The 25,389-nt window shown below is 43.9% G+C and overlaps 1 protein-coding gene across 2 annotated transcripts in view; it reads left to right on the top strand.

Annotated features, from left to right (window-relative positions):
• Nucleotides 1-25,389, top strand: part of PACS1 (phosphofurin acidic cluster sorting protein 1) — a 1,445,983-nt gene that overhangs the window by 238,691 nt on the left and 1,181,903 nt on the right. For both annotated transcript variants that reach the window (XM_078660756.1, XM_078660757.1), the window contains exon 2: nucleotides 12,400-12,487. In XM_078660756.1, the coding sequence (XP_078516882.1) occupies nucleotides 12,400-12,487 (88 nt within the window). The remainder of the gene's footprint in view (nucleotides 1-12,399; nucleotides 12,488-25,389) is intronic.

Raw genomic sequence — 25,389 nt, 5'->3', positions numbered from 1 at the left:
TTGCATTCTGTTGAAAGGCCCCCCAGACCTCCCAATGTGACTCATTGTAACTGGTGTTCTTTTCCCTACGTTCAATTGCTGGCAGGTGACACATCTTTGACACACTGCTTCTGCTGCAATCCTAAACCTAGGATTATACAAAGTCTGCCTAAATAACCTCAGCATGGCATCCCTTCCTAAGTGTACTGGACCATGTATCTGTCGTGCCATTGGACTCACCAGTTCATCAGGTAATACTGCCCTTCCATCTGCTGAAACCCACAAATCCAGTTCACTTTTCACACAACCTGCTGTTTCCCATGCCTTTTTCTCAGAATCAGGTGCGTTCTCTTGCATGTCTTTTAAATCCTCCCAAGTATCAACTGTTTCTAGCATCATGTTTAACTCTGTCTTTTCCTGAGTCCCACCTACTTCCACTTCCGTGAAAGAATATCCTTGCTCCGCGCAGTAGCGAGCAACTTCGTCTGCATATCAATTACCTTGCGACACAAAATCTGTATTTTCGATGTGGGCTACACATTTAACGATCGCAATTGCTGCTGGACCTTGTAATGCTTCTAACAACAGTCGCACAAATTCCCCATTTCGAATAGGCGAACCAGAGGAGGTCATGTAACCTCTCTGAGACCACAATTGCCCAAAATCATTAACTACACCGAAACCATATTGGCTATCGGTATAAATGGTGACTCTAATTTTGCTACCTGCTAAACAGGCACGTGTCAATGCAATGATTTCGGCTACCTGAGCGGAGTGTACTCCTTCCAGGCAAGCGGCTTCCACAACTCCAGTAATGGTGCAAACAGCATAAGCTGCTCTCAACCGACCAGTATCGTCTCTTAAACATGAGCCATCAACAAAGAAAATTTCATCAGGGTCAGTCAACGGCTCATCCACAATATCTGGTCTTGGCTTGGTGCATAGTTCAGTCACATCAAGGCAATCGTGATCTTCACATTCTTCGCCTTCTATATCATTAGGAAGTGGCATCAATGTAGCAGGATTCAAAACAGAGCACCTCTTAATGGTCACGTTTTCCGCAGCAAGAATAACTTGCTCGTAGCGCGTGAGCCTATTACTGGTTAAGTGCTGTGTCTTGGTCCTGGTCATTAACAGTTCTACAGAATGAGGTACCTACACCACTAATTGGTGTCCCATGACGATATTTTCACACCGTTCGATGCTGACACCTGTTGCAGCAACGGATTTGAGACATCCGGGCAACGCTGCGGCTACCGGATCTAAAGTAGCCGAAAAGTATGCAACTGGTCTACGGGCATTTCCATGAGTTTGTACTAAAACTGACAAAGCACAACCCTCTCTTTCACAGCAGTAAAGTGAAAATGGTTTTTCGTAATCAGGCATCCCCAAAGCTGGAGCACGGCACAAGTCCTCTCTCAGCTGTAGGAAAGACATCAAACAATCCTTGTCCCATAGTACCGGATCACTCACCTCCGTGTGCGTCAGTTTTTGTAAGGGTTTTGCTTTCAGGGAAAAGTTAGCTATCCACTGTCGGCAATAACCAACCATTCCTAGGAACATCCTGACTTCTCTCTGTGTCGTAGGCGCATTCATCTTCATTATCGCCTCTATCCTATCTGGTGACACCTTGCGCTTTCCTTTTTCTATCCGGTGACCCAAGTACTGTACTTCTGTCAGACAGTACTGCAATTTGCTCGGAGATACCTTATGCCCATTTTCAGCTAAATGGTTCAGCAAGGCGATGGTATCTATCTTACAAGCTTCTTCCGTTCCTGACGCAACAAGTAGGTCGTCTATGTACTGGACCAGAACCGAGTTCTGTGGCAGTACTAGACTTTCAAGATTTTTCTTCAATAGCTGGTTGAAAATTGATGGGCTTTCTGTATACCCCTGGGGGATACGACACCATGTTAGGACACGATTTTCCAGCTTAAAAGCGAAAAGATACTGGCTTTCCTCATCTAATGGAATTGAAAAGAAAGTCTGACAAAGATCTATCACGGTGAACCACTCAGCTTGGAATGGTATCTGAAACAATATCACTGATGGATTCGGTACCACTGGACAACATGAAACAACTATGTTATTAATCTTTCGAAGATCTTGCACTATTCTAAATTTCCCACTAGGTTTCTGCAAATCCATAATCGGGGAGTTGCATGGACAACCCACGATTTCCTTCAGTATTCCCTGTTGAATCATAGAGTCGATTACGGGTTTTATTCCTGCAATCGTCTCCGGGGTCAATTTGTATTGAGGCGTTCTTGGATATTCAACATTTGGTTTTACCATGATCTTCACTGGTTCTACTCCTTTGATCAATCCTATCTCTTCTCCAGTAAAATCCCATACCTCTGATGACACTGTATCTCGTAAGTCCCGAGGAAGGTCCTCCACAGTCAGGGTAGGATACAGTTCTACGCATACTCTCGAATTTGCAACTTTAAAGGTAGCATCATCGTCTGTAGTCTGTACCTCCACTCCCTGAGGTGTGCAGTATATTGTGCAGTTCAGTTTGCACAATAAGTCTCTTCCTAACAGACACACAGGACTAGAATCACATACTACAAACTGATGTTCATCGGTGTAGTTTCCTATTTTCACTAGCACTGGTTCCGTCAAAGGGTTAGTCATTCTCCTATTTGCAACTCCTACCACTTGAATTGTTTCCCCCGACATTGGTAGATCTGGAACCACTGCCGATCTCAAAGTTCATCGAGTAGCTCCGGTATCTACTAAGAATGTTGTAGGACACCCTGCCACTTCAGCCTCAACAAACGGTCCTCTTTGATCCACCTCTAGAACTGCCCCGAGGGTACAGTCCTCCTCTCTACTTACACGTCGTCCCGTCAATGGATCAACGTAGTAACACTCTTCTTCGTCTATAAAAAGAGGCATTTGTCTATAGATCTCTCCCCCTGTCGTAATCTTTGGTGGCTGCGGGAACTGGGCTCGTGGAGCCGAAGTCCCCCCTTTGGCCACCTTACTCTTTGGCACCGTCACCCTTTGAACTGGAACTTCTTGAACTTCCTCCTCCTCTACTTCTAGCTCTCCGTTTTCAGGGTTATAAGGACACTCGCGTTTCCAATGTCCCACCTGGTGACACTGGTGACACTTTGTCGTTTTTTTCAATGTAGCAATGTCTATTCTAGGTCTTGAGTTTTCCTCGCTGTCCTTATTCTGACTATTTGGTTTCCGTCCCATTGTCCCTGTTCCCTGTTGCTGCTGTCCACCCTTTCCAGTCGACTGCATCTGTACCATCATCAGTTTCTCCTTTAGTTTCTTTGCTTTGGAATCTATTTCATCACTGCAATACCTTGCGTATCTCAAAATTTCATCCAATGGTTTGTTTTGCCAACAAATTAAATGTTGCTGAATCATCAAACAAATATCAGGTCTCAACCCCAAAATGAACTTCGATACAAACTATCCTATATCTTTGGGATCCATTACATCTAATCCACTGTATTGTTTGAACGTTTTCAACAATCGCTCATAAAACTCATGAACTGTCTCCTTGGGTTCCTGTCTTGTTCGGTCTATTTTTACCCAATCTATATCTTGTGGTGGCACCTTTTCCTTCAGCCATGTCATCACTCTATCATATTTTAACATTACGGTTTCTGACGGTCCATTAGTACGAGCATCCCTTTCTGGTTCTGCAGTTGGCCATTCGACACTAACCTTGCATGCTATCCACAAGTCTCCTGGGACCACAATGTCAAATAAGGTGTTCAAATCAATCCACAATACTTTTGAAATCTTGACAAACCTCTCTACCTGCTTGTACCACTCTACGGGATTTTCCCTTAACTTCGGAAATGAGTTGGTAAATGCAGCCAAATCTCCCCTACTCCAGGGCACGTGTACATAACTCCCATTCGCTATTTCTCGCAAAGGGAATGCCTCCATCTGCAGTAGCCTTCCCTCCGGAGACATCACATTCGCGCTCCGCCTAACAGTTCCCTTTTTGGACCACCTCTCTTCCCATTTGTCCAGATCTCTCCATGCTCTTATTCCTGTGATCAGTTCCCTTATGTGTGTTTTTAATCCGGTTGTCCTCCTCTCATCTAAGTCCTGATCTGAATAATGCAACCTATGGTTACCCTGCAATGCCTTTGTTCTGGACAAATCTACCATATACTTGTCTGCCAGTTCAGACAGTTTCTCATGAGTTGCTCTTGCCTTCCGAGTAACATCCTTTGCTATAAACAGCAGCTCATCTTGTTCGTACATGTCAATCCTTTCTAAAGGCAACACACCATCAATTATCTCGTCCAGGTCAGATTTTAAGCTGGTCACATCGAGTCTTTTGGCTTTTATCACAGCTTTCAGTATGCTATCTCTAGAGAGTCCATTTACATCTCTCCCATCACAGCTCTGAGTCCTACGTCTGGGCTCAGGCGTGTTATGGGGAGTCCTCCCATGCTCCCATCTCTCCAGGTCCCATGCAGTTCCATCCTCTCTGGGTGTATAGTGAAACACTTCTCTATTTCCCATAGTCCCACATTTCCCGTTCTGCCTGGTTTCTCTAGGTGCATGGTAAGACATTCCATTATTCCCCATGCCTTCGCAATTTGCCTGTGATCTCTGATCACTCGACGCATGGCAAGATCCTTCGCGGTTCCCCATGTTCCCACAATTCCAGTACTGTACGTTATCATCAGGTGCGTGGAGAGTGCACTTAAACCTATCCCTGTACTCTTGTGTCCTTTGGTCTCCCTCACCTTGAATGAGACGAGACGCCTCTCCACACTTCTACCTTTTTGCTCCTGCCCATTTCCACCGTCAATATGACATATAACTCCTCTACTCTCCTGACTTTTACCGTCCCACTCCTGACTGCTTTCGCTAGCCCCGCAGTGAGATAATGTCCCGTTGCCTCGACTTCCCCATCCGGCTTCTGCTCTTGACCTGTTGCTCTGTGCTTCTGTGGACCTATCCCATTCCTTCAAGTCAGCCCTCAACTCTTTATAGGATTTCGGCCGTGGTCCCCTCAGGTCCATCGGTCCTCTCTGACCTCCCTGCTCTACTACGGGATCCACTGCTGAATCCAATGGGGTGCTCCACGTTATCGGTCCTGGCAGTTTCCTCCAGGCGTTTGTCATGTTATTCCTCCTTTCCATCTCAACTCTTTCTCTGTCTAGCCGTACCTGTTCTTCCTCTCTCCCTTTCTCTGGGTGATAAACCGACACTATAGGACCTATGGTAACGGGTACTTGAAGAGCATCTGGCAATCCATAAGACTCAACCCTCTCTGTTGCTGGCATCTTCTGCACCACAACCCTTCCGACTACTCTCTGTACAGGACTATGTTGAGGTGTCTCCTCACCTTTGGTAGGTACCCAATTCGTTATAGGGAGTGTCCTGTTCCCTTCTATGTCAACCCTATCTTCCCTTGGGAGCTCAGTACCTTCTATCTCCCTATTGTCCGGAGGCGGTCTATCTATCAACAACCTATTTATTAGGCCATCCTCCGACTCGCTCTCGTCATCGTCTTCTATGGGTCTCTTTTCTCCTGTAACCTCTCTCACTGGGTACAACTTATCCACTTCAATCGTCTGTACCCTCCATTTCTTGGATTCCGCATCCCATTTGGCATCTTGCACTGCCCTTACTGATCGCCTTAGCCTTTCCTGGCGTCTGTTCTGATTCCTATCGTGCGCCGCCCTAATCCACGCATTAAGGGCCTCAAACTGTGTTGGTCTAGGCAAAGGTCTCAATGAGGACATAACTGCTTTCAGCTGATGCAACACTTCTAGTCTAAACGTTCCGTATTTCGGAAAAGTCAGTTCCTCATTCCCTTCTGTAATCTTACTCCAAGTATCAAGCCACAGTATAGTATGCAATCCAACATTCGTTGCCATATAGTGAGCTGGTGTACCCTCTGGCGGTGCCTCTTCCCCGTGATAAGATTCTCTTCTTTTTCTCTTAAAGATCCCTCTCAAACATTTAAAACACTTCATGTTCAAAATCTACAAAATTTCTATTTTCTCCGCGTTCGTTTACTTCCTGATGACAATCCACCAATCCCAGCGCGGTTCTCGCTAACTGGCCTATCACAGCGCGGCTTTCGCTGACGTCACACCTACCGGCCTATCACAGCGCGGCTTCACACCAACCGGCCTATCACAGCGCGGCTTTCGCTGACGTCACACCTACCGGCCTATCACAGCGCGGCTTCACACCAACCGGCCTATCACAGCGCGGCTCTCGCTGACGTCACTCCTACCGGCCTATCACAGCGCGGCTTCACACCAACCGGCCTATCTCAGCGCGGCTCTCGCTGACGTCACTCGTCCCCCTTCGCAGCAGTTCCCCTCCTTTCTCCGCTCGTCTCCCGGTCATGCATGCGTCCCATTCATACTCTGAAAAATGATTACTTCCGACCAAGCGATCACTTTCCTTGACTGTACGCCCACAGTCTAACTGTAATTGTCACCTTTAACTGACGAAATGTCTTTCCGTGTACGTCCAGACAATCGCCTTAACTGATAGGTTACTTACACACGGTAACTTTCGACCTGCGTCCGTTACCCACACACTCACTCTTGCGTTCCCCCTATCTCAGTCCTGCGGGCGATCAATGGTACCTCATGACCCCCTTTACTCTGGTCGACAACTACTCTGGATGTTCGATACACCCGAACCACTTAAGCTCTTCCCCGAACTTAAGATTTTCCCCCAGCCAGGTTGCGCGCGCTCACAACCCTCTCACTCACTCTACAGGCATTCAACTCCGCATGACATTACAATACAAATACAACACAAAACACCGCAATCTGTCAACGCATGACCCTTGTTATACTCACTCTCGTCCGACGCTGCTTCTTTTCTCTCGCACCGTCAGCACCTTCTTCGGCAGGCGACTCTTCCGCTGCTCATCTCTCGATCTCTAGGGACCTTGGGGTAATCTTAACCTAGTCTAGATCACCTTCCTCTAGAAGGTAACCATCCTTGTCTGCTACCAACTGTTACGGCGGGATTTCTGATCTATTTCTATAGGTCTAGATCCCAACTCAGGTCGACTGAACCGTTGATACCTGTCATAGAGTAAAAGGCAATCCACTACTAGGTCAATCAGTTAAGGACTTACACCACTCTAAAGAACCACTTACTACGAATAAGTTTTAAAAGTTTATTATAAAGCCAAAGTTAACTGGAGATACAAACATCTCAAAATAAGGTTCAAAAGATATACTGGTATCAATACAAACATACATTTTCTAAATGCTCTTAGTCGGCAGAAGAATATCACCAAAACCAATTCAAAAATCATCAGAGTTGCAAGAATAGACACAAGCTGTAGCTTATGAGTCATTTACAGAAAGGAAGAAAATCCTGATTAGACTGTCCCTACACTAGACTAGGTGACATCCCTACTTAGTAAAATCTTAACCTAAAAAGGTGTCAGCCGTGGTGACTTCCAAAGAAGATCACTCACTTCCCTTGGTCTTCGTTGTAAATCGGTGTCTCGCAGTTATCCGATCTGCCTACCCATCCGCTCTCTTAAGTTCCTCAGACCATCTGTCCTAACTCCACCCAGGGGTGCTGTCCCTAATACAAAAATCACATTTACAATAGAAACGCCCTTTAGAGACGCCCCTCACGTGGTGTCAGTTCTGGCATTTTCCATGCTGATACTCCTCTGGGCCCATCGTTAGCGTTGACCTTGCTTCTCAGGCTCTTCTCCGGCAGGACGGTACCCCCCAGGAAATTCCTGAAGCCTCCTCCAGGCCTGTGCCTGGCTCCCTGAACAAAACTCTATTCATCACTCTCTTGATTGGAACCTCCTCGCACCTGCAAACAGACACTTGTACAGTGGGCCCCAAATTCCGGCCTCCACCATATCTTCTAAGTCGTAAACCATCGAGCAGTCTCTGCAATTTAAGCTTAACATGATATTCCTCTAACTAACACATGCAGATCAAAAGAAATGAACTTATCTATTCAGGCCTATTAGAATTACATGAAACGGGCCTGTGCACTCTGTAAACCTTTAATTTCTTAGCCTAAACAGAATTCTAACTTATTACACACAATGGTTATATGAAACACTTCTATAAAACATATATTTCAGTTCTATGATCAATAATACTTTGAATTACAACAACATTAAAATCCATATCATGTGAAAGTATAACAGCACCTTTCATTCTCTGTGAACTGCCATGTGGCCTACACATTTCTACGTTTAGCAGTATTACATTCTCCTCTACAACAGCCACATAACATGGGATTTCAACATTATTCTAACATCTCTACACACTTCTACATTAGCTTTTCACACTGATATATGCATTCTAATTTAATTAAACACTCTTATGTATTTTCTCTACTAAACTAATGCAACGTGCTTGTAAATATGGTGCACTTCTTATTTTTTTCTCGATTTGCGCTCTCTCAGTAGAAAGCACCGTAAGGGCAAGTGAGCAGTGCATTCTCATATGCAAACAGGTTCTGTTTGTTATTTGGAATGACTGTGTAGCCCAAATGCTGTCATCTTGAACTTCTCCCAAATAATGTATCTGAAATACCTGCTTTTGAGCTCCAGCTCCCGAAAAACATTCTTCTACTTTCAGCATTACATAATGCTTGGGTTAACACAATACAACGTAAGCATTACAGCTTGTAAGAACTGGGTAGCTGAATAGCCTAATAAGCAATGTGCTGGGATTAGTTCCTAGTGCGAATCTATATCACAGCAGTGCCTTGCTGATAACGTTACTAATGATGAGCAAGATGTAGCACTAGTTCGTCTAGTACTAAACAAGTGTGCTCTGTGCACCATGATTTGGTTATTCAAAGTAAATCTAGATAATAAAAGTTAATGAGATTGGCAGTGTCAGAGTGGTGTTTATTTGCTATTCTGCCATTGTGAACCATACACCCTAGCCCGGTGGCTGTGCTTGGCATTGTCGAATATATATGGTGGGTAAAAGTTGAATGGTAATGACATTGTTAGGATTTACACATTTGCGGAATATGATTTGGTTCAAGTGCCAGTAATGTGCTGTTGCTGTAAACATAACTCCATTTTGGTTATAAAAATAGGTTCTAATGTTGATTGGTAATAGTATATGAGATTGGATTGGTTCAGGCCCATGAGGAAGGACCCAGGAGTAATATAATGATATGACTTCTAAAAGATGTTGGCCCTCCAGAATTTTGTGACTGTCATTGGTCTAACCCTCACCTACACGTGCACAGACCTTGCCCTCACCCATACAACACCCATGCTACACCAATCATCCTAGGCATATCTGTTTTTCTGCTTACAGGGCAGTGCATGTCCTAACGCTCGTTCTTTATGGACATAACATATATTCTGCTGTCTTATATTCCTAGAGCTGATGCATTCTGTTGCTCTTTAAATATTCACTGCAGCACACATAAAATTGCTAACCTCTTTCTTATATATGGTTAAAGAGCAGTTTAAACAGTGCATAGGGTTTAGTGTTTCTTCTTAATGGCTGACCCTCACAACAGTTCTTGTGCATTCAGCTGAGGGCACTGAGGACAAACATTCCATTTCTTCTTCACAAAATCCTAGACCTACCTATTTACCAGATATCTTAAGTAAGAATTTTCAAGATAAGTTACTACACCTTCACTAACCAAGATCACCCAAGACTTTGCATATAAGTTGCAACTCCCCATCGTGTCAGGGCCTCAAAGGTGTAGTATGTCGCAGTAGCAGATGTAACATTAGTGATTCTTCACAAGATCCCCTATCTCTACCTCCTGCCCACTTCAGGTCTCCCTTTTGATTTTCATAATGTTTGACTGTTGTTATTATAACCTTATGTGGAAGCAGTTAATGTTGCATGTAAATCACTCCTAATAATAACTGGTGAAGGGGTGCCTTAGAAAAACTCTGTAAATAAATAAAAACGATATTGATATTGAAGGTAGGACCAGTCCCACAAAGGACCATGTACTTGGCCAGATGTGACAGGCGGTGCCCCATCACTAAAACGTTTTTGGCTTTATCTCTCAGTACTCTTCCATTCTTGTTTTGAAGTCCTAAACTGGCCATTTATGAGGAAAAACCTTCTCGGCACACACGCAGGTCAGGGTATTGTTTGGTAGGAAAATTCACAGCAGTAAGGACTGAAGCCTAAAGCACTAGACTACCCATTCAAACATATTTAATATTGTACTGTACAGTGGAGCCCCTGAAGGGCGTCCTGCATGTGTTGGCACTAAGGTGCCCAAAACGATCCATGCAGTCTTGAACATTTTGACTATTTTGTGATTAAGTGAAGGTCTTTTGCCTTACCTGTACTGGGCACTAAACAATGCTCTACCTTGGATAGCGTTTTGCGGTGCATCACAAAAAGCAGAAGAATGGGGTGAGGGGCAAGCCATAAGTGGATAGAGTACAGCAGAATGTTTCTGACACTGGACTGTCTTCATACTATTACAATATTATCTGTGCCGTGTCATTCCACCACATCTCTGCTCTGCGTGGTACTCTGCTTCAACTCCTTCTATGTTTATGACCAGTGTTCATGTCCATAAATCTGTAATGTTTAGTATTCATGTGGCCAATGTACTGACTATTCCATCTTTAAGACCTTTTTATCAGCGTCTGTGAGTTTCTCAACCGATAAAAAAAACAATTGTAATTAATATATTTTGTCGACTACTTATATGTGAGGTACCACACCCTGAAGCTTATCTGAGCACTTTGTGTAGAATTCTGCAGTACGTGTTGTTACATGAGAATAGGCAGACATTAACAAAGGCACTGAAGGTGGGTTGTGTTGCCTGTCAATACCGAAGGGTTTGCATTGAAAGATTTAGGGGTTCTAGATACAGTATGGCACAATGAAAACAAAGTGGTTATGTTTTTTAAAAATGTTATCTGATACATTTTACATATCTTGGTTAAGTAGTTTAAAACAAGGCTGGAGACATTCCAATCTAATGCAAGTCATATTCCAGAACTAAGCACTGTGCATGCGTATCAATCCAGTCATCCACTTCATGCTCTGATAATGGTACCAGCATTCATGCACAAAGCATTACAGGCCAGCATTAGATTCCTCCTTTGCAACATACTCTTTCAGGCCTAACTGTTGGTTTGCACCCTCAGCGCAAACTAAACCTTGCTTCAAGCAATTGTCTATTGTGCGTCAGTCCGTTAATGCTTCGACATGAACCCCTTTAAAAAGGTAGTGTACAAAGCTAGGACATTAAATACCAGGGATAAACCTCAGTGATAATGTTTGATCTATCTGTCTTCTGTGGTCACTGTAGCCTTAGGCAAAGGAAAATATCCTGTTTCTCAATGTCTTTTGTGAAGATAATAAGATAAAAGGAAAATGAGGGAAACTGTGTTACTAAAATAGTACATTTCTCTGTTTTGGCTTAATACTTATACAGTGTTGTGTTAGAATCTCAATTATTGACACAACACTGAATTGTTTGCATGGTTCCATAATCTGAAAGTTTTAGAGGAATTTATTACGTGGACCTTCAATAGAGGTTGAGTGGAAATCACAAAGGAACATAAAGAATTAGGTGTGAATATGAATATATGTCTGGTTGCGATTGGTTTTGTCTCCAACAATGAATTAATGTTTAGGTCTGTGATTTAGTTTTTGTACTTTTTATACTTTTATAACTGTATTTATTGAAGATAGCGTGTGATAAGTTTGATTGAAAAATTATGATTTCTATATGACATAATAAATTAATATAAAACGTATAAGTGATCCTTATATTGCTCATTTTCTGTATGAATATGGATCAAATCGGTTATAAGGAAATACATTTGGTAGTATTATTATATTGGGAAGTTGGTAAACACCACAGCCAGAGCAATAATTGTTTTTTTGACTATCCCACATTGTTTTCTAGAATCACTAACACAGTCCTTAAATAAACAGTTTAAAACTGAATGGTAACTAGCCTAGTCTCTGCCATCGCTAGTGACCAACAGCAAGGGTGGTATTACTCTCATTCCATACAACCAGTCAAGGAACATGCTCTATGCCCTCTATGGTGGATTGCTTTCGGACTTTAACTAACAACTTAAGTTATTCCATACACCTTTCTTCAGTCTGCCCTACTTTCCCCCCAAAGTAAAAAAATATATATATCTTGTGGGCTTTTGTAGGAGATTCAGAAGATTCTCCTTTTGGGAGATATTCAGTATGTTCCAGTGCAAAAAAAGAAAGGCTTACAGCCTTGCAGTATTAGAAGAAAAGCCTTGCAGTATTAGAAGAAAAAAAACGAAAGCGCATCTGTTAGTTAGTGCTATCCTATGTAGTTCATGTAGGCTTCTCCAAATAAAATGTTTGGTAAACTGAAATTGTTCTTTGCTAATTTGTTTAAATATATTTTTACAAATGATAACTGATGTACCCTGAGGAGACTTACTACTATTACATTTTTTTACTTTTATAGGCTGTTTAGCTTGACCCTGAAGAAGTTGATTATACTGAAGGAACTGGACAAGGATCTGAACTCCGTGGTTATTGCAGTAAAACTTCAGGTAAATATCTGCATGAAATGTTACGTGGATAAAAAAAGGATGCAGCGCAATTGTAAATTGACATTGTTATTTTATTAACATCATACAGGAGGAGACACAGTCCCTTAGTAGGTGAGATATTTACAATTTCCCCCCGCGGGAGCTACTTCCATTTCAAGCTACATTTAATTTTTTTTAATGACCTTCAATTAGGACCTACTATAATCTTTAGGCCAGCAAGCACTTCTGGTTATGCAGTATATTTTTTTCATTTTGCTTCACCTCTTGCCTCCACCCCTGAACTCCATTGAGACGATCAGTTTCCTAGGGAAGGATAAAATGAGAACTGATGGTTAGATGTACGAAGCATTTTTGTGGTTGCAAATGGCTCAAGTCACAGAATGGGCCGTGTGCAGTCACAAACATGCATTCTCATATTTACAAACCACAGATCATAATTTGGAAGCAAGTTAACAAATCGCAATTTGCGACCCACTACCGATTTGGTATTTGGAAGGGGCATGTGTGTTTAGCGTGTCTCTTCCAACCTAATCGCTGTAGGGATGTATTGTTGTGCAACCGAATTCCAGTCTCAAAACATTAATAATTTGCCACCTCCTCAAAGGAGGTGTATAGCCATTTGCAAACAGGAAGAGGGGACCCCAAATGGAAGCCTTCCCTTTGAAAATGTTGAAAAAAATATTTTTTAAGAGTAGGCGATAGTCCATTGCCTACTCTTTTAAACAAAAAAAAAGGTTATTTTAATTTTATTTTTTGTTTTAAAACACATCTTAAGTGCAAAACAAGTTGCATTAAAACATAAATATTGCTTTATTTAAAAGAAATGACAGACCTGGTGGTCTGCTGCCCTCAGCAAGCCACTATCCCTGTGATGGCTGCAATTCATTTGGCCTACCTAATTATTATTCCCGAGGTAGTTCGAATTGCGGCCTACTAGGAATCACTTGATTGTGAACCGACCTATTAACACAAAGTTCTGTTCACAAAATAAAACACTGGTTGCAAAAATACTGGTTGTAGTTTTACGTACATTTGGGCCTGAATTCTTTAGCTTTTGACCTACTGTGTAGGAGGAGTATTTTGCAATACTTAGTAAACTATTGCTTTTTTTTCCACCTTTTGCCATGGTTGGATGAAAGTGAACCAGTTATGTCCAAATAATATCAGAGTTCTTTTAATCACCAAATACTTTTGAAATACGTGGAAAAATCAGACTGGACTTCAAAGGAGGAGCCATTGCCATGTTCCCCAGACCTCTGTCATGTGCTCCATCACTACTGGTGTCCCTCATGTATGATGAAAACCTGCCTTTTAGCTTTACCATGTTAACATATTCCACTGTATATACCATCCTGGACTGCCTGCCGGCACATCTCTTAAACCTCTGTGCCCATGCCCAATCAACTGTGTCCCCGGAACTGTCACTACCCAGGATGCCCGTTAGGTGACAGTCCGCTCTACAAATAATGTAAATAAATAAAATAAATACCCTATTCCCTCTTCATACCCCACCTACCTCTCAAAACACCAAGCCAAATATATATATATATATATATATGATAAAGACTGGGACCAGCCGAAATGCGTCGGGGAACTGAAACGCTGTAATTTTGAATAAAGAAACTATTCTTACCCCCGTCTGGAGTGGCCACTGTTTTCTCATGCATCGAGAGGTTTGGAGTAGATATATTATTTTGGCCATTATATGCAGTTGTAAAATAATTACTTCACAATCGGTGCTTCAACATTGCTCATAACCATTATGCAATTCCCAGAATGTGTATTAAAATGTTTACAGTTAATATTTAAAAAACAAGCAAAAAAATCAATGTCTTTTTAAGGAAAACCACTTGTGAATAGGCAGCACAGGGAAATGTGTATTGTCCATTTCAAGCCACTTTCCATCTGTGGAAGTTCAGTACACCAGTTCCTCATTTCGCTCAAAAGAGAAAATCCCAGAGCACTGTGGCTCTTTATTTGGATTTTTGTGCTTTTATAAACTGCTTATGCCAATTGTATTTGAATGAAGCTCTTCAGTTTATGGTATTGATTTTTAAGAGGGTATATTTTCCTCGGAAAATGCCACTACTTCTATTAAAATTATGAAAAATTGTGAGCCTCCAAGTATGTTTTTGTCTGCCGAATCCCCATGACTTGATGATTTGTAAATCCTTGTTGGTGTTGAGATTTAGAAAGTATAGTGACCGAAAGTTGGCTCATCCAACCAAGGACCTGTCCCCTGTATGGATATTCATGTTTAAAAGAAATCTACTCATGCCGCAATTGACAATTGAAGGGATTTATTCACAAAAGAAAAGTTAATAGTCTGTGAATTAAGAATCAGTCGGCCAGAGGCTCCCCCGGCAAACAGTGTTGGAGTTAGCTCTACAAGAAGAGGAAACACACAAAATGATAGGAATTGTAATGGTGTATCAAGCATTGAAAGAATACAGGTGTCTGAAGGCTAAGATCGTGAGCAAGAAAGAAGACTACCTTTATATAGGAACAAGGACGTAAACATTGCGCTTTGTACTGCACCAAGATATATCTGCCCCGCCAGACTCCAGAGATTATTCCTTGGAGTTTCCGCAACTTGTCCCTGATGTACCTGAGAACCAGCAGACCTACTCCATATGCTATGGTATTGTCCATCTCTTTCTATTTTTTGGGCTCAAGTGTTTCATATTCTGTCCACATATGCAGAAGTAAGAAGGTTGGCACCCTGTCCTTTCTTCCTCGTCTGAATTGCCACAGAGCAGCAACACACCTTTTAGACTGCAGTCTTTTATTAGCTAAGCAAGTGATTACAAGTAACTGGAAATCACCACATATTCCATGCATACTGAAATGTTAGACAACTTTCACAAGATGGGACCGAGCGGATAGTAGGGCCCTGCACACGGAAGAATGTAAAGGTCTCAGTACTTACCTGATGGCATAGTCCTGGGATCTCCTATGGACGACCTTGCCGAAAAGTCCCCGGATAGGCACTCCTCCCAGTTTGACCTACGGCAGGCTTCCCTCTCATACCCTGGAGGTCTTCACTAGTTTCCATTGGTATCTGATTCCCCTTATTATTCTCACCCCTTCAAACCTCACTCCCCTACCAATGACAACCCTTCCCTCCCATGAGGCCTTGTCCTAGCTGTTTCCCCCATTTTCCCTTCAGCCTAACTGTTGGTTTGTTCTTAAACCAAGTTCCCCTGGTTTCAATACTTAACCCCTCTTTGGGAGATAAATACAAATGTTTTTTGTAAGCCCATCCTCCCGTCAATACCCCGCTTAACTAAAACTGCTCCAACCCCTACAGTCCGGAACCCCTCCCCTTCTTTATTTTCTTTTCAGCATGCTTTCTTAACTATGTGCTTTCACCTTTTTCCTTCAAATCATTACTTCTCCAGTAACTCAGACCCCTTCACCACACCTTCAATCCCCTATATCTGCTGTTTGCCCTCTGTATTTCCCCGCTGTATCCAATACCATGCCCAAACCGAGATGTTGCAATCCACTTGTGGAACTTTTCGTTTCTAAACATAACTTTTCTCCCCTTGCTTTATTGATCTCATTGTGTATTTGTTTTATATATTTTTCAAGAAAAAAATGTTAAAAGAAAAAGAATGTTAACGTTTTGGCTAAGCAAGCTAAGAATGGAAAAATTCCTTGCTATAGTAACGGAAAGTTTCAATGCTATGAAGGACTCGGAGGTGAGGATTATGTTTTATAATCTTTACTTCGCTTGTTATAAATTTGAACAGCAGCCATTTTAACATCAGCTTCACTGTAAAAAGCTAACATTCCCAAAAGTCCTTGGGATATCATAACTTCAACAAACAATCAGGTCAAGGCTGTCCAAATATAGTCTATTGTTAGTGTCCATGCAGCTCTTTTCTTCGCGCGAATCACATTACCATCCTTTGTTCACGAATCCTGTTTGGAACCATTATTCCCTATGAAGTAAAAAAAAACAAGAAATAATTGAAACTGTGTCTCCAAAGAGAACAGTCAACCTCATATCAAGCACAGTTATACTGAGCAATAAATAACTATAGTCAATCAATAGAGACATTTCAGAATAACCAGCAACTTAATGATAACAAGGAAGGAATAAAAGAGAACTTCTCGCCAGATGGGATAATCCTCGCCTCTGAGTCCTTAATAGAATTAAAACTTTCTGTTACAATAGCTAGCAAATTTTTCCTTTTACATCCGAACCAGAGGCGAGGATTATGCTAGTTAAAAGCTTGCTTACCACCAAGTGTGCTACATCCACCACTGGCTTGAAGTAAAACTCTTAAGAGTGGAGTCCGGGGACCAGTCCTCTCCATTTATTATGTCCTCCAAACAAGCATGCAGATAAAAAGATTTCGAGGACATCTCCCCTCTCACTGAGTGTTCCTCGAACATTCCCACATTTATACCTGCTTCCAGCTTGACCCAACGCATCCACCGGGTGATCGGAGGTGAAGAGGCTGCTCTGTGCGGCTTCCGTAGGGCAATCAGGAGTTGCCGCTCACTTGGCTCCTGAAGTTCCTCTGTCATCTCCTCGTATGCTTTCAATCACTGCACTACACACAGTTTGGGGAAACGGTGAACACCGGATATGAGATGATATGAGTGTTAGACTTAGTTTGTCTGCAGACTGTGAAGGAGACTCTTTTTAGAGAAAATTCTGTACCTGTACCATTCAGGGGACGATTGTCTGAGACCCTTCTACATGACACCAGTCACAGCAACATAGCCAATTTGATGGAAAGTTCATTCTTTGACAGGAATTTATTAGGTTGCCATCAGAGAAACAGATTGAGGCTCTGGCTGTAAAGAGAGGCAGATGCCCCGCAACAATCTTCACACAAAAGGGTGCTCTCCCACTGGAGATCTATCAATCGGAGTATTGAGATTCTGTAATTTTTAGCCTGACTCCATTTTGTTTTGCCCTCACGTAGGCCTGTGAAAGAGGCCCGGCGAACAAGTGGCCTGGCCTTCTGAGTTCATGTAAACATTAATTAGGTTTCTTTCGACTCTGAAAGAACTGCAGAGAAACTGACCTTTTCACCTGAAACTGACCTCGCAAAGCCAATTTCCCTTGGTTTGATTCTTGTCTAAAATTGCCAATCAATGTTCAGGATATCGTTAACTTTTAGTTTCTTGCACATATCTTATCCTACTCAACATCTGAATTGTTTATTTCCTTACGACTTTTCATTACATGGGTAGTGCTTTCAATTATGGGTTTGTCCGGCTTGTGGAAATTGAATTTGGGACAGTCCTAATAATTAACTTGTGGGTTGGTACAATGTAAAGTGAGCTTTTTTGGAATGTAATAATATGTGTGAAAATGTATTTCATTGGTCAGTATTTGTCGCAGTGGGTGTGTATTTGTAATGAGCAAAATATGTATAAAAAGAGATGTCTTGCTCTACGAAAATTGAGCAGTTTCCTGAGTTGTACACCGTGTTGTATTGCTTGGTTTACTGTTACTAGCTGCAGCTAATAAATTTGATCTTTGACACCATCCAGAAGTATTCCGTGTCTCTGTATTCCAAGACAGGAGAATCCGAAGACTTCGGGTGTGTCCCTGGCACCGCTGGGTTCTAAGAAAACCCGGTTCTTCAGTATGGCCGGAGTGAAAAGCATTAATAGACCAATAGGTCAGACCCTCAGATGACCAATCAGACAAGAAGTTGAGTATCTGCAGCCACAGGATCCAAGACCCATCGTATACACCAACCCATCCATCTTGTCCAGGCCGATCTATACCATTTAACCGTGCTGTCTGCCCAGGCCTTGAACAACAGGATCGCAGCCTATCTTGAAAGTCCAGGGACTTTCCACGGTTGCCTGTAATCTGCCACGTCATCAGGCGTAAGGAATCATCGGTCACCAATCGCTGTTGCATACGGTTCTGATCAAGGAGGAGAGTCTTAAATGGGGGAGAAGGAGTGGAAAATTCCAAGAAAGTTCCATCAGACCTGGGAACCAAACTTGAAATCTCCAAAAAGCTATCACCAGGACCACCTCCGCCGGTCGTTGCCACACATTGGCCAAAACGCAGGTCATTGCAAATGAGGGAAATGAGTAGCCATTCTCCTGAGTTCAATGCTGGAGGAATGAGTCTGTCGCCATCTCCATGGGATCTGGTCTACTGCTGAAGGATCGGGCCACCTGATGGTCCAGGCGTGATGCCCCACTTGTCTGAGATCATTGTGAAGATCACTGGTCCAGCTTCCAGAGACTCGAGTCATGGAGATGGCAAGAGTGCCAGTGTGCACCTGATTTATTTGCCTGGGGGGATACTCGGCAATGCCAGATACTTGGTGGTCCAGGCAGTGCTGCCAGAAATCGTCCACCAGGTCCGACAGGGCATGCCACCTGCTCTACCCCAAGGTGATTATTGTAATGTACTACTGATATGTTGTCCATCCTTAAAAGCACACAAGAATGAATTCTGTCCTTGGTCCAGCACCAAACTGCAAAGGACCCTGTGAGGAGTTCCAAGCAGTTGATGTGCAACTTCTGTTCTTGTTCTGACCAGCGTCCTCCTATGGAGAGTTCCCCACAGCGTGCACCCCAACCTTTTCTGCTGGTGTCTGACTCGATGACTAGGTCTCGACTGTATCCAGAGATCGCTCTCCCATTCCAGGCCTCTACATGGGAGGGCCACCATTGAATCTCCTCTCTTGTCTCCTCTGGCAAGGAAACTGAATGGGAGTATGTAAGGCCCTTCTGCAAATGATGGGCCTTGAGACATTGCAATGCTCGATAATGCAGTGGACCCAGGAAAATCACCTGAAAGGAAGAGGAAAATCCCCTTATTGGAAGATCACAGTTGGCCCCACCAATCTTGCTAGCTGTCGGAGGGAAGTGTACTGTCTGGAGAGGGATTGTCGCAACTTATGCACAATCTTTGCCATCTTCTCGGATGGAATACTCAAGGTGGCCTTCTAGAAGTCTATCACAAAACCCAGGAAAGCATTTGCCTGAAAGGGGTCAGGAGGGACTCACTCTCTTCATCACACAATCTAGAACCCCCAGGAGGTTCACTGCCATCTGCAGCTGCATAGATCATTTCTTGGGACAATATCTCCAAATTATCATGTCGTCCAGGTAAACGATGATCCCTGACACTTGCATGTGCTGTACTACTGTTTGGAGGACCTTTGTGAAGCACCACAGAGCTGAAGACAGTCTGAAGGGGAGAGTGGTGAACTCAAAGGATTTGCTTCACCAGATAAACTGAAGCAAATACTGGCGTCTTAAAGGTCCAGACGCAGCATCCAATCGAATGTCTGGAGTACATCCTTGAGGAGATAAATAGCCTCCATCTTGAAGTGGTGGTACACCAGCCACTCGTTAAACTCCCTGAGTTTTATTACGGGTCAGTGACCCCCGATTCGCTTGTTGACCAAGAAGAGGTTGCTAATGAACTTGATGGGGTGTTGGCAGATGGCCCCTTTGTCTAGGAGGGCCTCAACTTCCTTGTCTATGAGATCGTTCTCTTCCAGAGAAACAATTATCGGTCATGGGCATGCCACTTTTCATGGCGACCCATAGAACTCTATCTAAAAACTTGGACAGTCTGAAGGACCCAGGCATCCGCTTTGAGAGACACCCACATGTGGAAAACATTTGCTAGGCGGCCCCCTACTTTTAGCTGGGAAGAAGGGCAGACACTCACCATTGTTGGGGGGAGTTGGAGGCCTATTACCTGAAGCCGCCTTTGCCATGGAATCGCTGGCCTCTGGTGAGGTAGAATGCCACGAAGCAGGGCTAATCTTGCCACCGTTCGCACCTAGAGCCTTGTCTCTGGGAGAGGAGTTGAGAGGAAAATCGTCCGGCTGAGCAGCCACTTTCGGCCCCTTGGAAAACCTGAGGATTAAAAATCCTCTTGATGGAAGTTTGGGCCTTGTCTAGTGACAAGAAGGTTGCCACAAACTTACCCATCTTCTTGATGAAGGGATCGCAGAAAAGGCCCTCCTCTGCCAAAGTCCCACCCCCAACTCAGAGTATGCCAGGTCACCCAGTTTTGGGTCTACCTTAATAAGAAGAGATCAGCGACCCTCTGTGGAAAAGGCGCAGTTAGCATTCCCTAAAAATATGATGGCCCTCTGAGCCCAGCCTGAGAGTACTTCAGAAGAGATCATTGAGCCCGAGGCTTTGGCTTCCTTAGCCATACCGAAAATCATTGTCACCTGACCCAGTACGTCCAGAAATTTTATCTTGGCATGAACACCAAGAACAATCAGTCCCCTCCTTGGGGTCCCTGATGAACTTAGCCAGAAAAGTGGCCATCCTGGTACCAGTTGCAGACGTAAGGAATATATTTCCCACCAGACCGGCCCTGTGGCATTCTGCTCGCAGGTGGCTGCGTGCTTCCTTCTTTAGAGGGTTTACGCAGGTGACCTGTGACATATTTTGCTACTTTATCTGCTGGTGCTCATTCCGCAGAGTGAGGGTGGATAATGTCATCAGGGATCAGCATGTCCCCCACTGTCTCGGATGGGGGTGCTCAGAGGTATCGGGAATGGATGGGGGGCGCCATTACCACGAGGAGCATGCCTCCTCATCCGAGTCCTCTTCGAATTCCTTGCCCTGCCTCATGTCTGGGGAATTAGGTTGGGGACAGTCAAATAACCCATCCGCTGGTCCCAAGGGCCTAACCGGGGGCAGGGTTTAGGCTCTCTGCAGTTGCTCCCCCAGAGTTGACCCCGAGCAGCTGCTCTGTGTCCCTTGCGGAGCTCCAGAGCGGCCTGGGCCACGAGGGAGGGAGAGAGAGAGAGCTGCCCTGCCTCTCCACAACACATCCCCGGCCGGGAGGTCCGCATCTGATCCAGCACCCTCGCCGGAAAGAAACCACCGCGGCCCCCGCGATCCCACGAGCCGCGGCCGCAGAGAGGGTGAAAAAAAGGTGCAAGTAGACTCCCGAAGGCCGTGAATGCAGAGCCGGAAGGTTAGTTATGCGTTAATAAGCCCCATTAGGACAGGAGGTGGTAGCGATATCTCCGAGAGTCTCGACGTGTCAAGAATCAAATCGACCTTGCTTCCCCTGGAGAAAGACATGGAGCCAGAACAAGAGACTGCGGCAGATTCGGGCTTGCAGGCGATCCCCAGTGTGGTCTCTGACCCTCTGGCAACCATGATAGGTCCTTCTACTCCCTCTACCCCGCCTGGTAGCACTTCATCACAGTCCCAGATGGCACTCTCGGCTAGTCTTGTTTGTGGGTCCGGGGATGTCTCTTCACCTTCAGCCTTAGAAGCCCTCTTTGTCAAATTATCGGAAGATATAAAGAAGGGCTTTGCGGTCTCCGCGGCCAACCAGGGGGAATTCGGAAGCTTTTGTGAATCCCTTGAGAAAAAAATAGATCTCTTGAATTCTAGAACGGCAACCCTTGAAAACAACGTGGGTGAACTGAATGAAGATCTTGGGATGGTAATTATAGTGCTTAAAAAGGAAAAGGCGGATTTGCGGGATAGACTAGAGGGTTTGGAGAATAATGCAAGCCGAAATAACCTACACATTTTGAATGTTCCTGAGGGAAGCGAAGGTTCTGATCTAAGATCATATATTATTTCATTGCTTAAATCTTCCCTACAGCTTGAAGACGCCGAAGATGTAATAAATCTTGACATACAGAGGGTGTATAGGGATCCCTTCTGTAAGATCCAAATAGAGCAAAACCCAGCAAGATCTTAATCAACTTCCTTACCTATGCATTAAAAGAAAAGATATTGAATCTGGCACTAAAAACGAGGTCTGTGAAGACCAAAGACTTTTCCTTTGAAGTTTGCTCTGACCTCTCTAGGCAAACCATGGATAGGCAGTGGGAACTGGGAAAAAACCTTGAGGAGTTTAAAATGTTAGGTGCAGTTGCCCAGTTGTAATTTCCCACCTCCCTGAGGGTCATGCATAATAACAAAATGTACAATTTAAGATCAATCCAGGAGGCGGACACGCTGCTGGATTCCATCAGTAAGAGGGCTTAATAAGGTCTCATAACCTAGGATTCGGATCAGGGCCTCTAGCTTAAGTTGGGCCACTGTAATCACTCTCATCGCAGCAGCATAGTGATGCTATTTAATAGAGCAAAGGCTTGCGGTTAGATATCTTAAGTTCAAACATGAAAGGAAATCTGGGAAAAAAACACAAACAAATAAATAATTAAAATAAATAAGGTGTAATCCTGGGGGGAAAAAAATAGATTAACATAGTTTAGTATAGAATTTAGAACTTCTTCGCCGGAAGGTTTTTCTTCCTTCTTTTTTTCTTTTTGTTTTTCCATTTGTTCACTAGGTGGTGGGGGCCTCCGAGAGCAGTCTCTGGACCTTGTCCAGATTTCTAGGGTGGGGGTTCTCCATGGGGCGCGGGTAGGGGCACGGGCGGGAGGTTGGGAGGTGTTGCAAGGTAAAAAATGTAATAAAAATGTCCTCATTCTACTTTTTTTAACAGTACCAATCTCATCTTTTAGAGTAATTGTTAGGGAGCTTTGCCGGTTGTAGGGTTGGTCTTTGGTGCTGGTGATCCCTGTGGTTGTACTGGTTTGATCCACCATGAGTGTTTTCCAGATTTTGTCCTGGAATGTCAAAGGTCTGCGTAGAAGACCAAGGAGAGATAAGATTTTGCAATACCTTGGGGACTCCCCTGCACAAGTCATTGTCCTCCAGGAAACTCATATTCGTAATGAGGAGGTAACCTATAGCAGTAGTTTGGGACTCTCTAAAAGTTTACCTCTGGGGTCAAATCACAAGTAGGTTAAGCTTTAGGAACAAAAAATATAAAGACAAGGTTTCATCGTTAGAAGCCAAGCTTAAGGTAGCGGAGGTCGATCTAATTGGCCAAGTCCCCCCGGACACCCAACAGGAGTGCCAGGCCAAGTATGATAACTTGAAGGGTCAGTTGGAGAGTGTCCTACATACCAGGCTTACTCGAAGATAGGAAGCTAGTAAGATCGCCCCCTTTCGAGTATGGAGAAGGGACTGGGAAACTCCTCGTGTGGAAAGCTAAATCCGACCGGGTAAGGAATCACATTAAAGAAATCGTTAGAGGATACAACACTCTTTCCACAGACGAGGATATTTGCAATGCCTTTCAGACCTTTTTCCAGAACATCTATTGTGAGGACAAAAGGGTGGTGAACTCTGGTGTCCAGAGTTGGCTCAAGGATATCTCCCTTCCCTTCCTAAACCCTGAACAGCAGCAACAGTTATACCGGGAAATTACCCAAGGGGAGGTCAGAGAAGCCATAGCGTCCTGTAAGAATGGAAAAGCTGCAGGTCCCGATGGGCTCCCAGCGGAGATCTATTGAGCAGTGAGTGATAAGATTGTCCCGACCCTGACATTGCTTTTTAATGAGATCCTACAAGAGGGGTTAGCACTCCCCGCTTCATGGAACAACGCCACAATTATCTTGATTTTGAAGCCTGGGAGAAAGTCCCTTCCTGCTGTGGGTCATATAGGCCAATTTCACTTTTGAGCGCGGATTATAAGATCTTAGCTTCAATTTTGGCAGCTAGGTTGGGATGTGCGGCAGGTGAAATTCTCCATCTAGATCAGAAGGGCTTTGTCAGGAGTCCACGGTTATCAGATCTTACTTATGATCTCATAGGGGCCATTGATGTGGCATCTGCGTATTCTCTTCCTTTAACAGCAATGACCCTAGATGCTACTAAAGCGTTTGATAGGGTGAACTGGACATATTTGACCAAAGTCCTGGGGAAATTCAACTTAGGGCCAAGATTCATTCGATCGATGCAGCTGATCTATCAGAATCCAACGGCCAGACTTTTTGTGACTGGAAACACCACGGAGCCCTTTAAAATTTCGAGGGGGACAAGACAGGGTTGCCCACTCTCCCCTCTCCTTTTTGAGTTATATATCAAGCCCTTTGCTCAGCGGTACAGGGACGACCCTAATATTCAGCCATTTGAGAGTGGGAGAGGAAGGTCGCCTTGTACGCTGACGATATTTTAATTATGTCAGCCAATTTGTTAACAGCCTTCCCTGCATTGATAAGTCAGGCACAGGAGTTCGGCCTGGTCTCAGGATATGAGATAAATGCTCTTAAAACAGAAATAATGGTGTGGAATCTCGAGGGGACACAGCACCAGTATCAGATTAGCCCTAAAATGAGATACTTGGGGATTAATGTAGTTCAGGACATCACTAAGATTGCCGAGACCAACTTAGCTGGGGTGGCCAAGGAGTGTCTGAGGTTGTTGAAATCTTGGGCCCTGCTTCCATTGTCCATCCTAGGCAGGGTCAACTTAGTTAAGATGTCAATACTCCCCAAGGTTATCTTTCTTTTTAACTGTATCCCCTTACACTTTGAAAAATCTGCGATTGTGTAAACAATCACCAAGAATAGCCTGGAAAAAGTTGAGGCAGAGGAGAGAGAAAGGTGGCCTCGCCGTGCCAGATTTTCAGTTATATGCCTGGGCCTTCCAACTCACCCATGTGCGAATGTTGTTGAAAATGCCTGTTAACACAGGTGCAGGGGCTATGTTTCTAGCTATGCTCGGAGGTGCCAGTTTAGCTGAGGAGGGTTTCTTGTTTAAATTCGGGGACCCAAAATTTTTCAAAAAGATGACGTTGAAGGTCCTAGAAGGATTTGCTAAAACCTGGCCGAAACTTAAGGGAGCAATTACACTCGGCTACTTTTCCCACCTGTCGCCTTTGTGGGATTGTCCTGGTACCCTGGAGTGTTTAAGGGATAGGCTGGCAATACCTTTGAGAGATGCTGGTCTAGGGGTTTGGGGGCATTTGGCTCCCGACGGTACTCTCATTTCATGGGATCAACTTAAAGAAGAAGTCTGTGAGGGTCTCTCCAGGTTAAAATATCTCCAGTTGGAAAGCTGGGCCCAATCGAAGTTAGAACATTGGAACTTTGTGGGGGAAGGCACTTTTTTAG

The sequence above is a fragment of the Lissotriton helveticus genome, chromosome 9, assembly GCF_964261635.1.
Source record: "Lissotriton helveticus chromosome 9, aLisHel1.1, whole genome shotgun sequence".
In the NCBI taxonomy this organism is placed as follows: Eukaryota; Metazoa; Chordata; class Amphibia; order Caudata; family Salamandridae; genus Lissotriton; species Lissotriton helveticus.
This window is presented reverse-complemented; position numbering and strand designations above follow the sequence as displayed.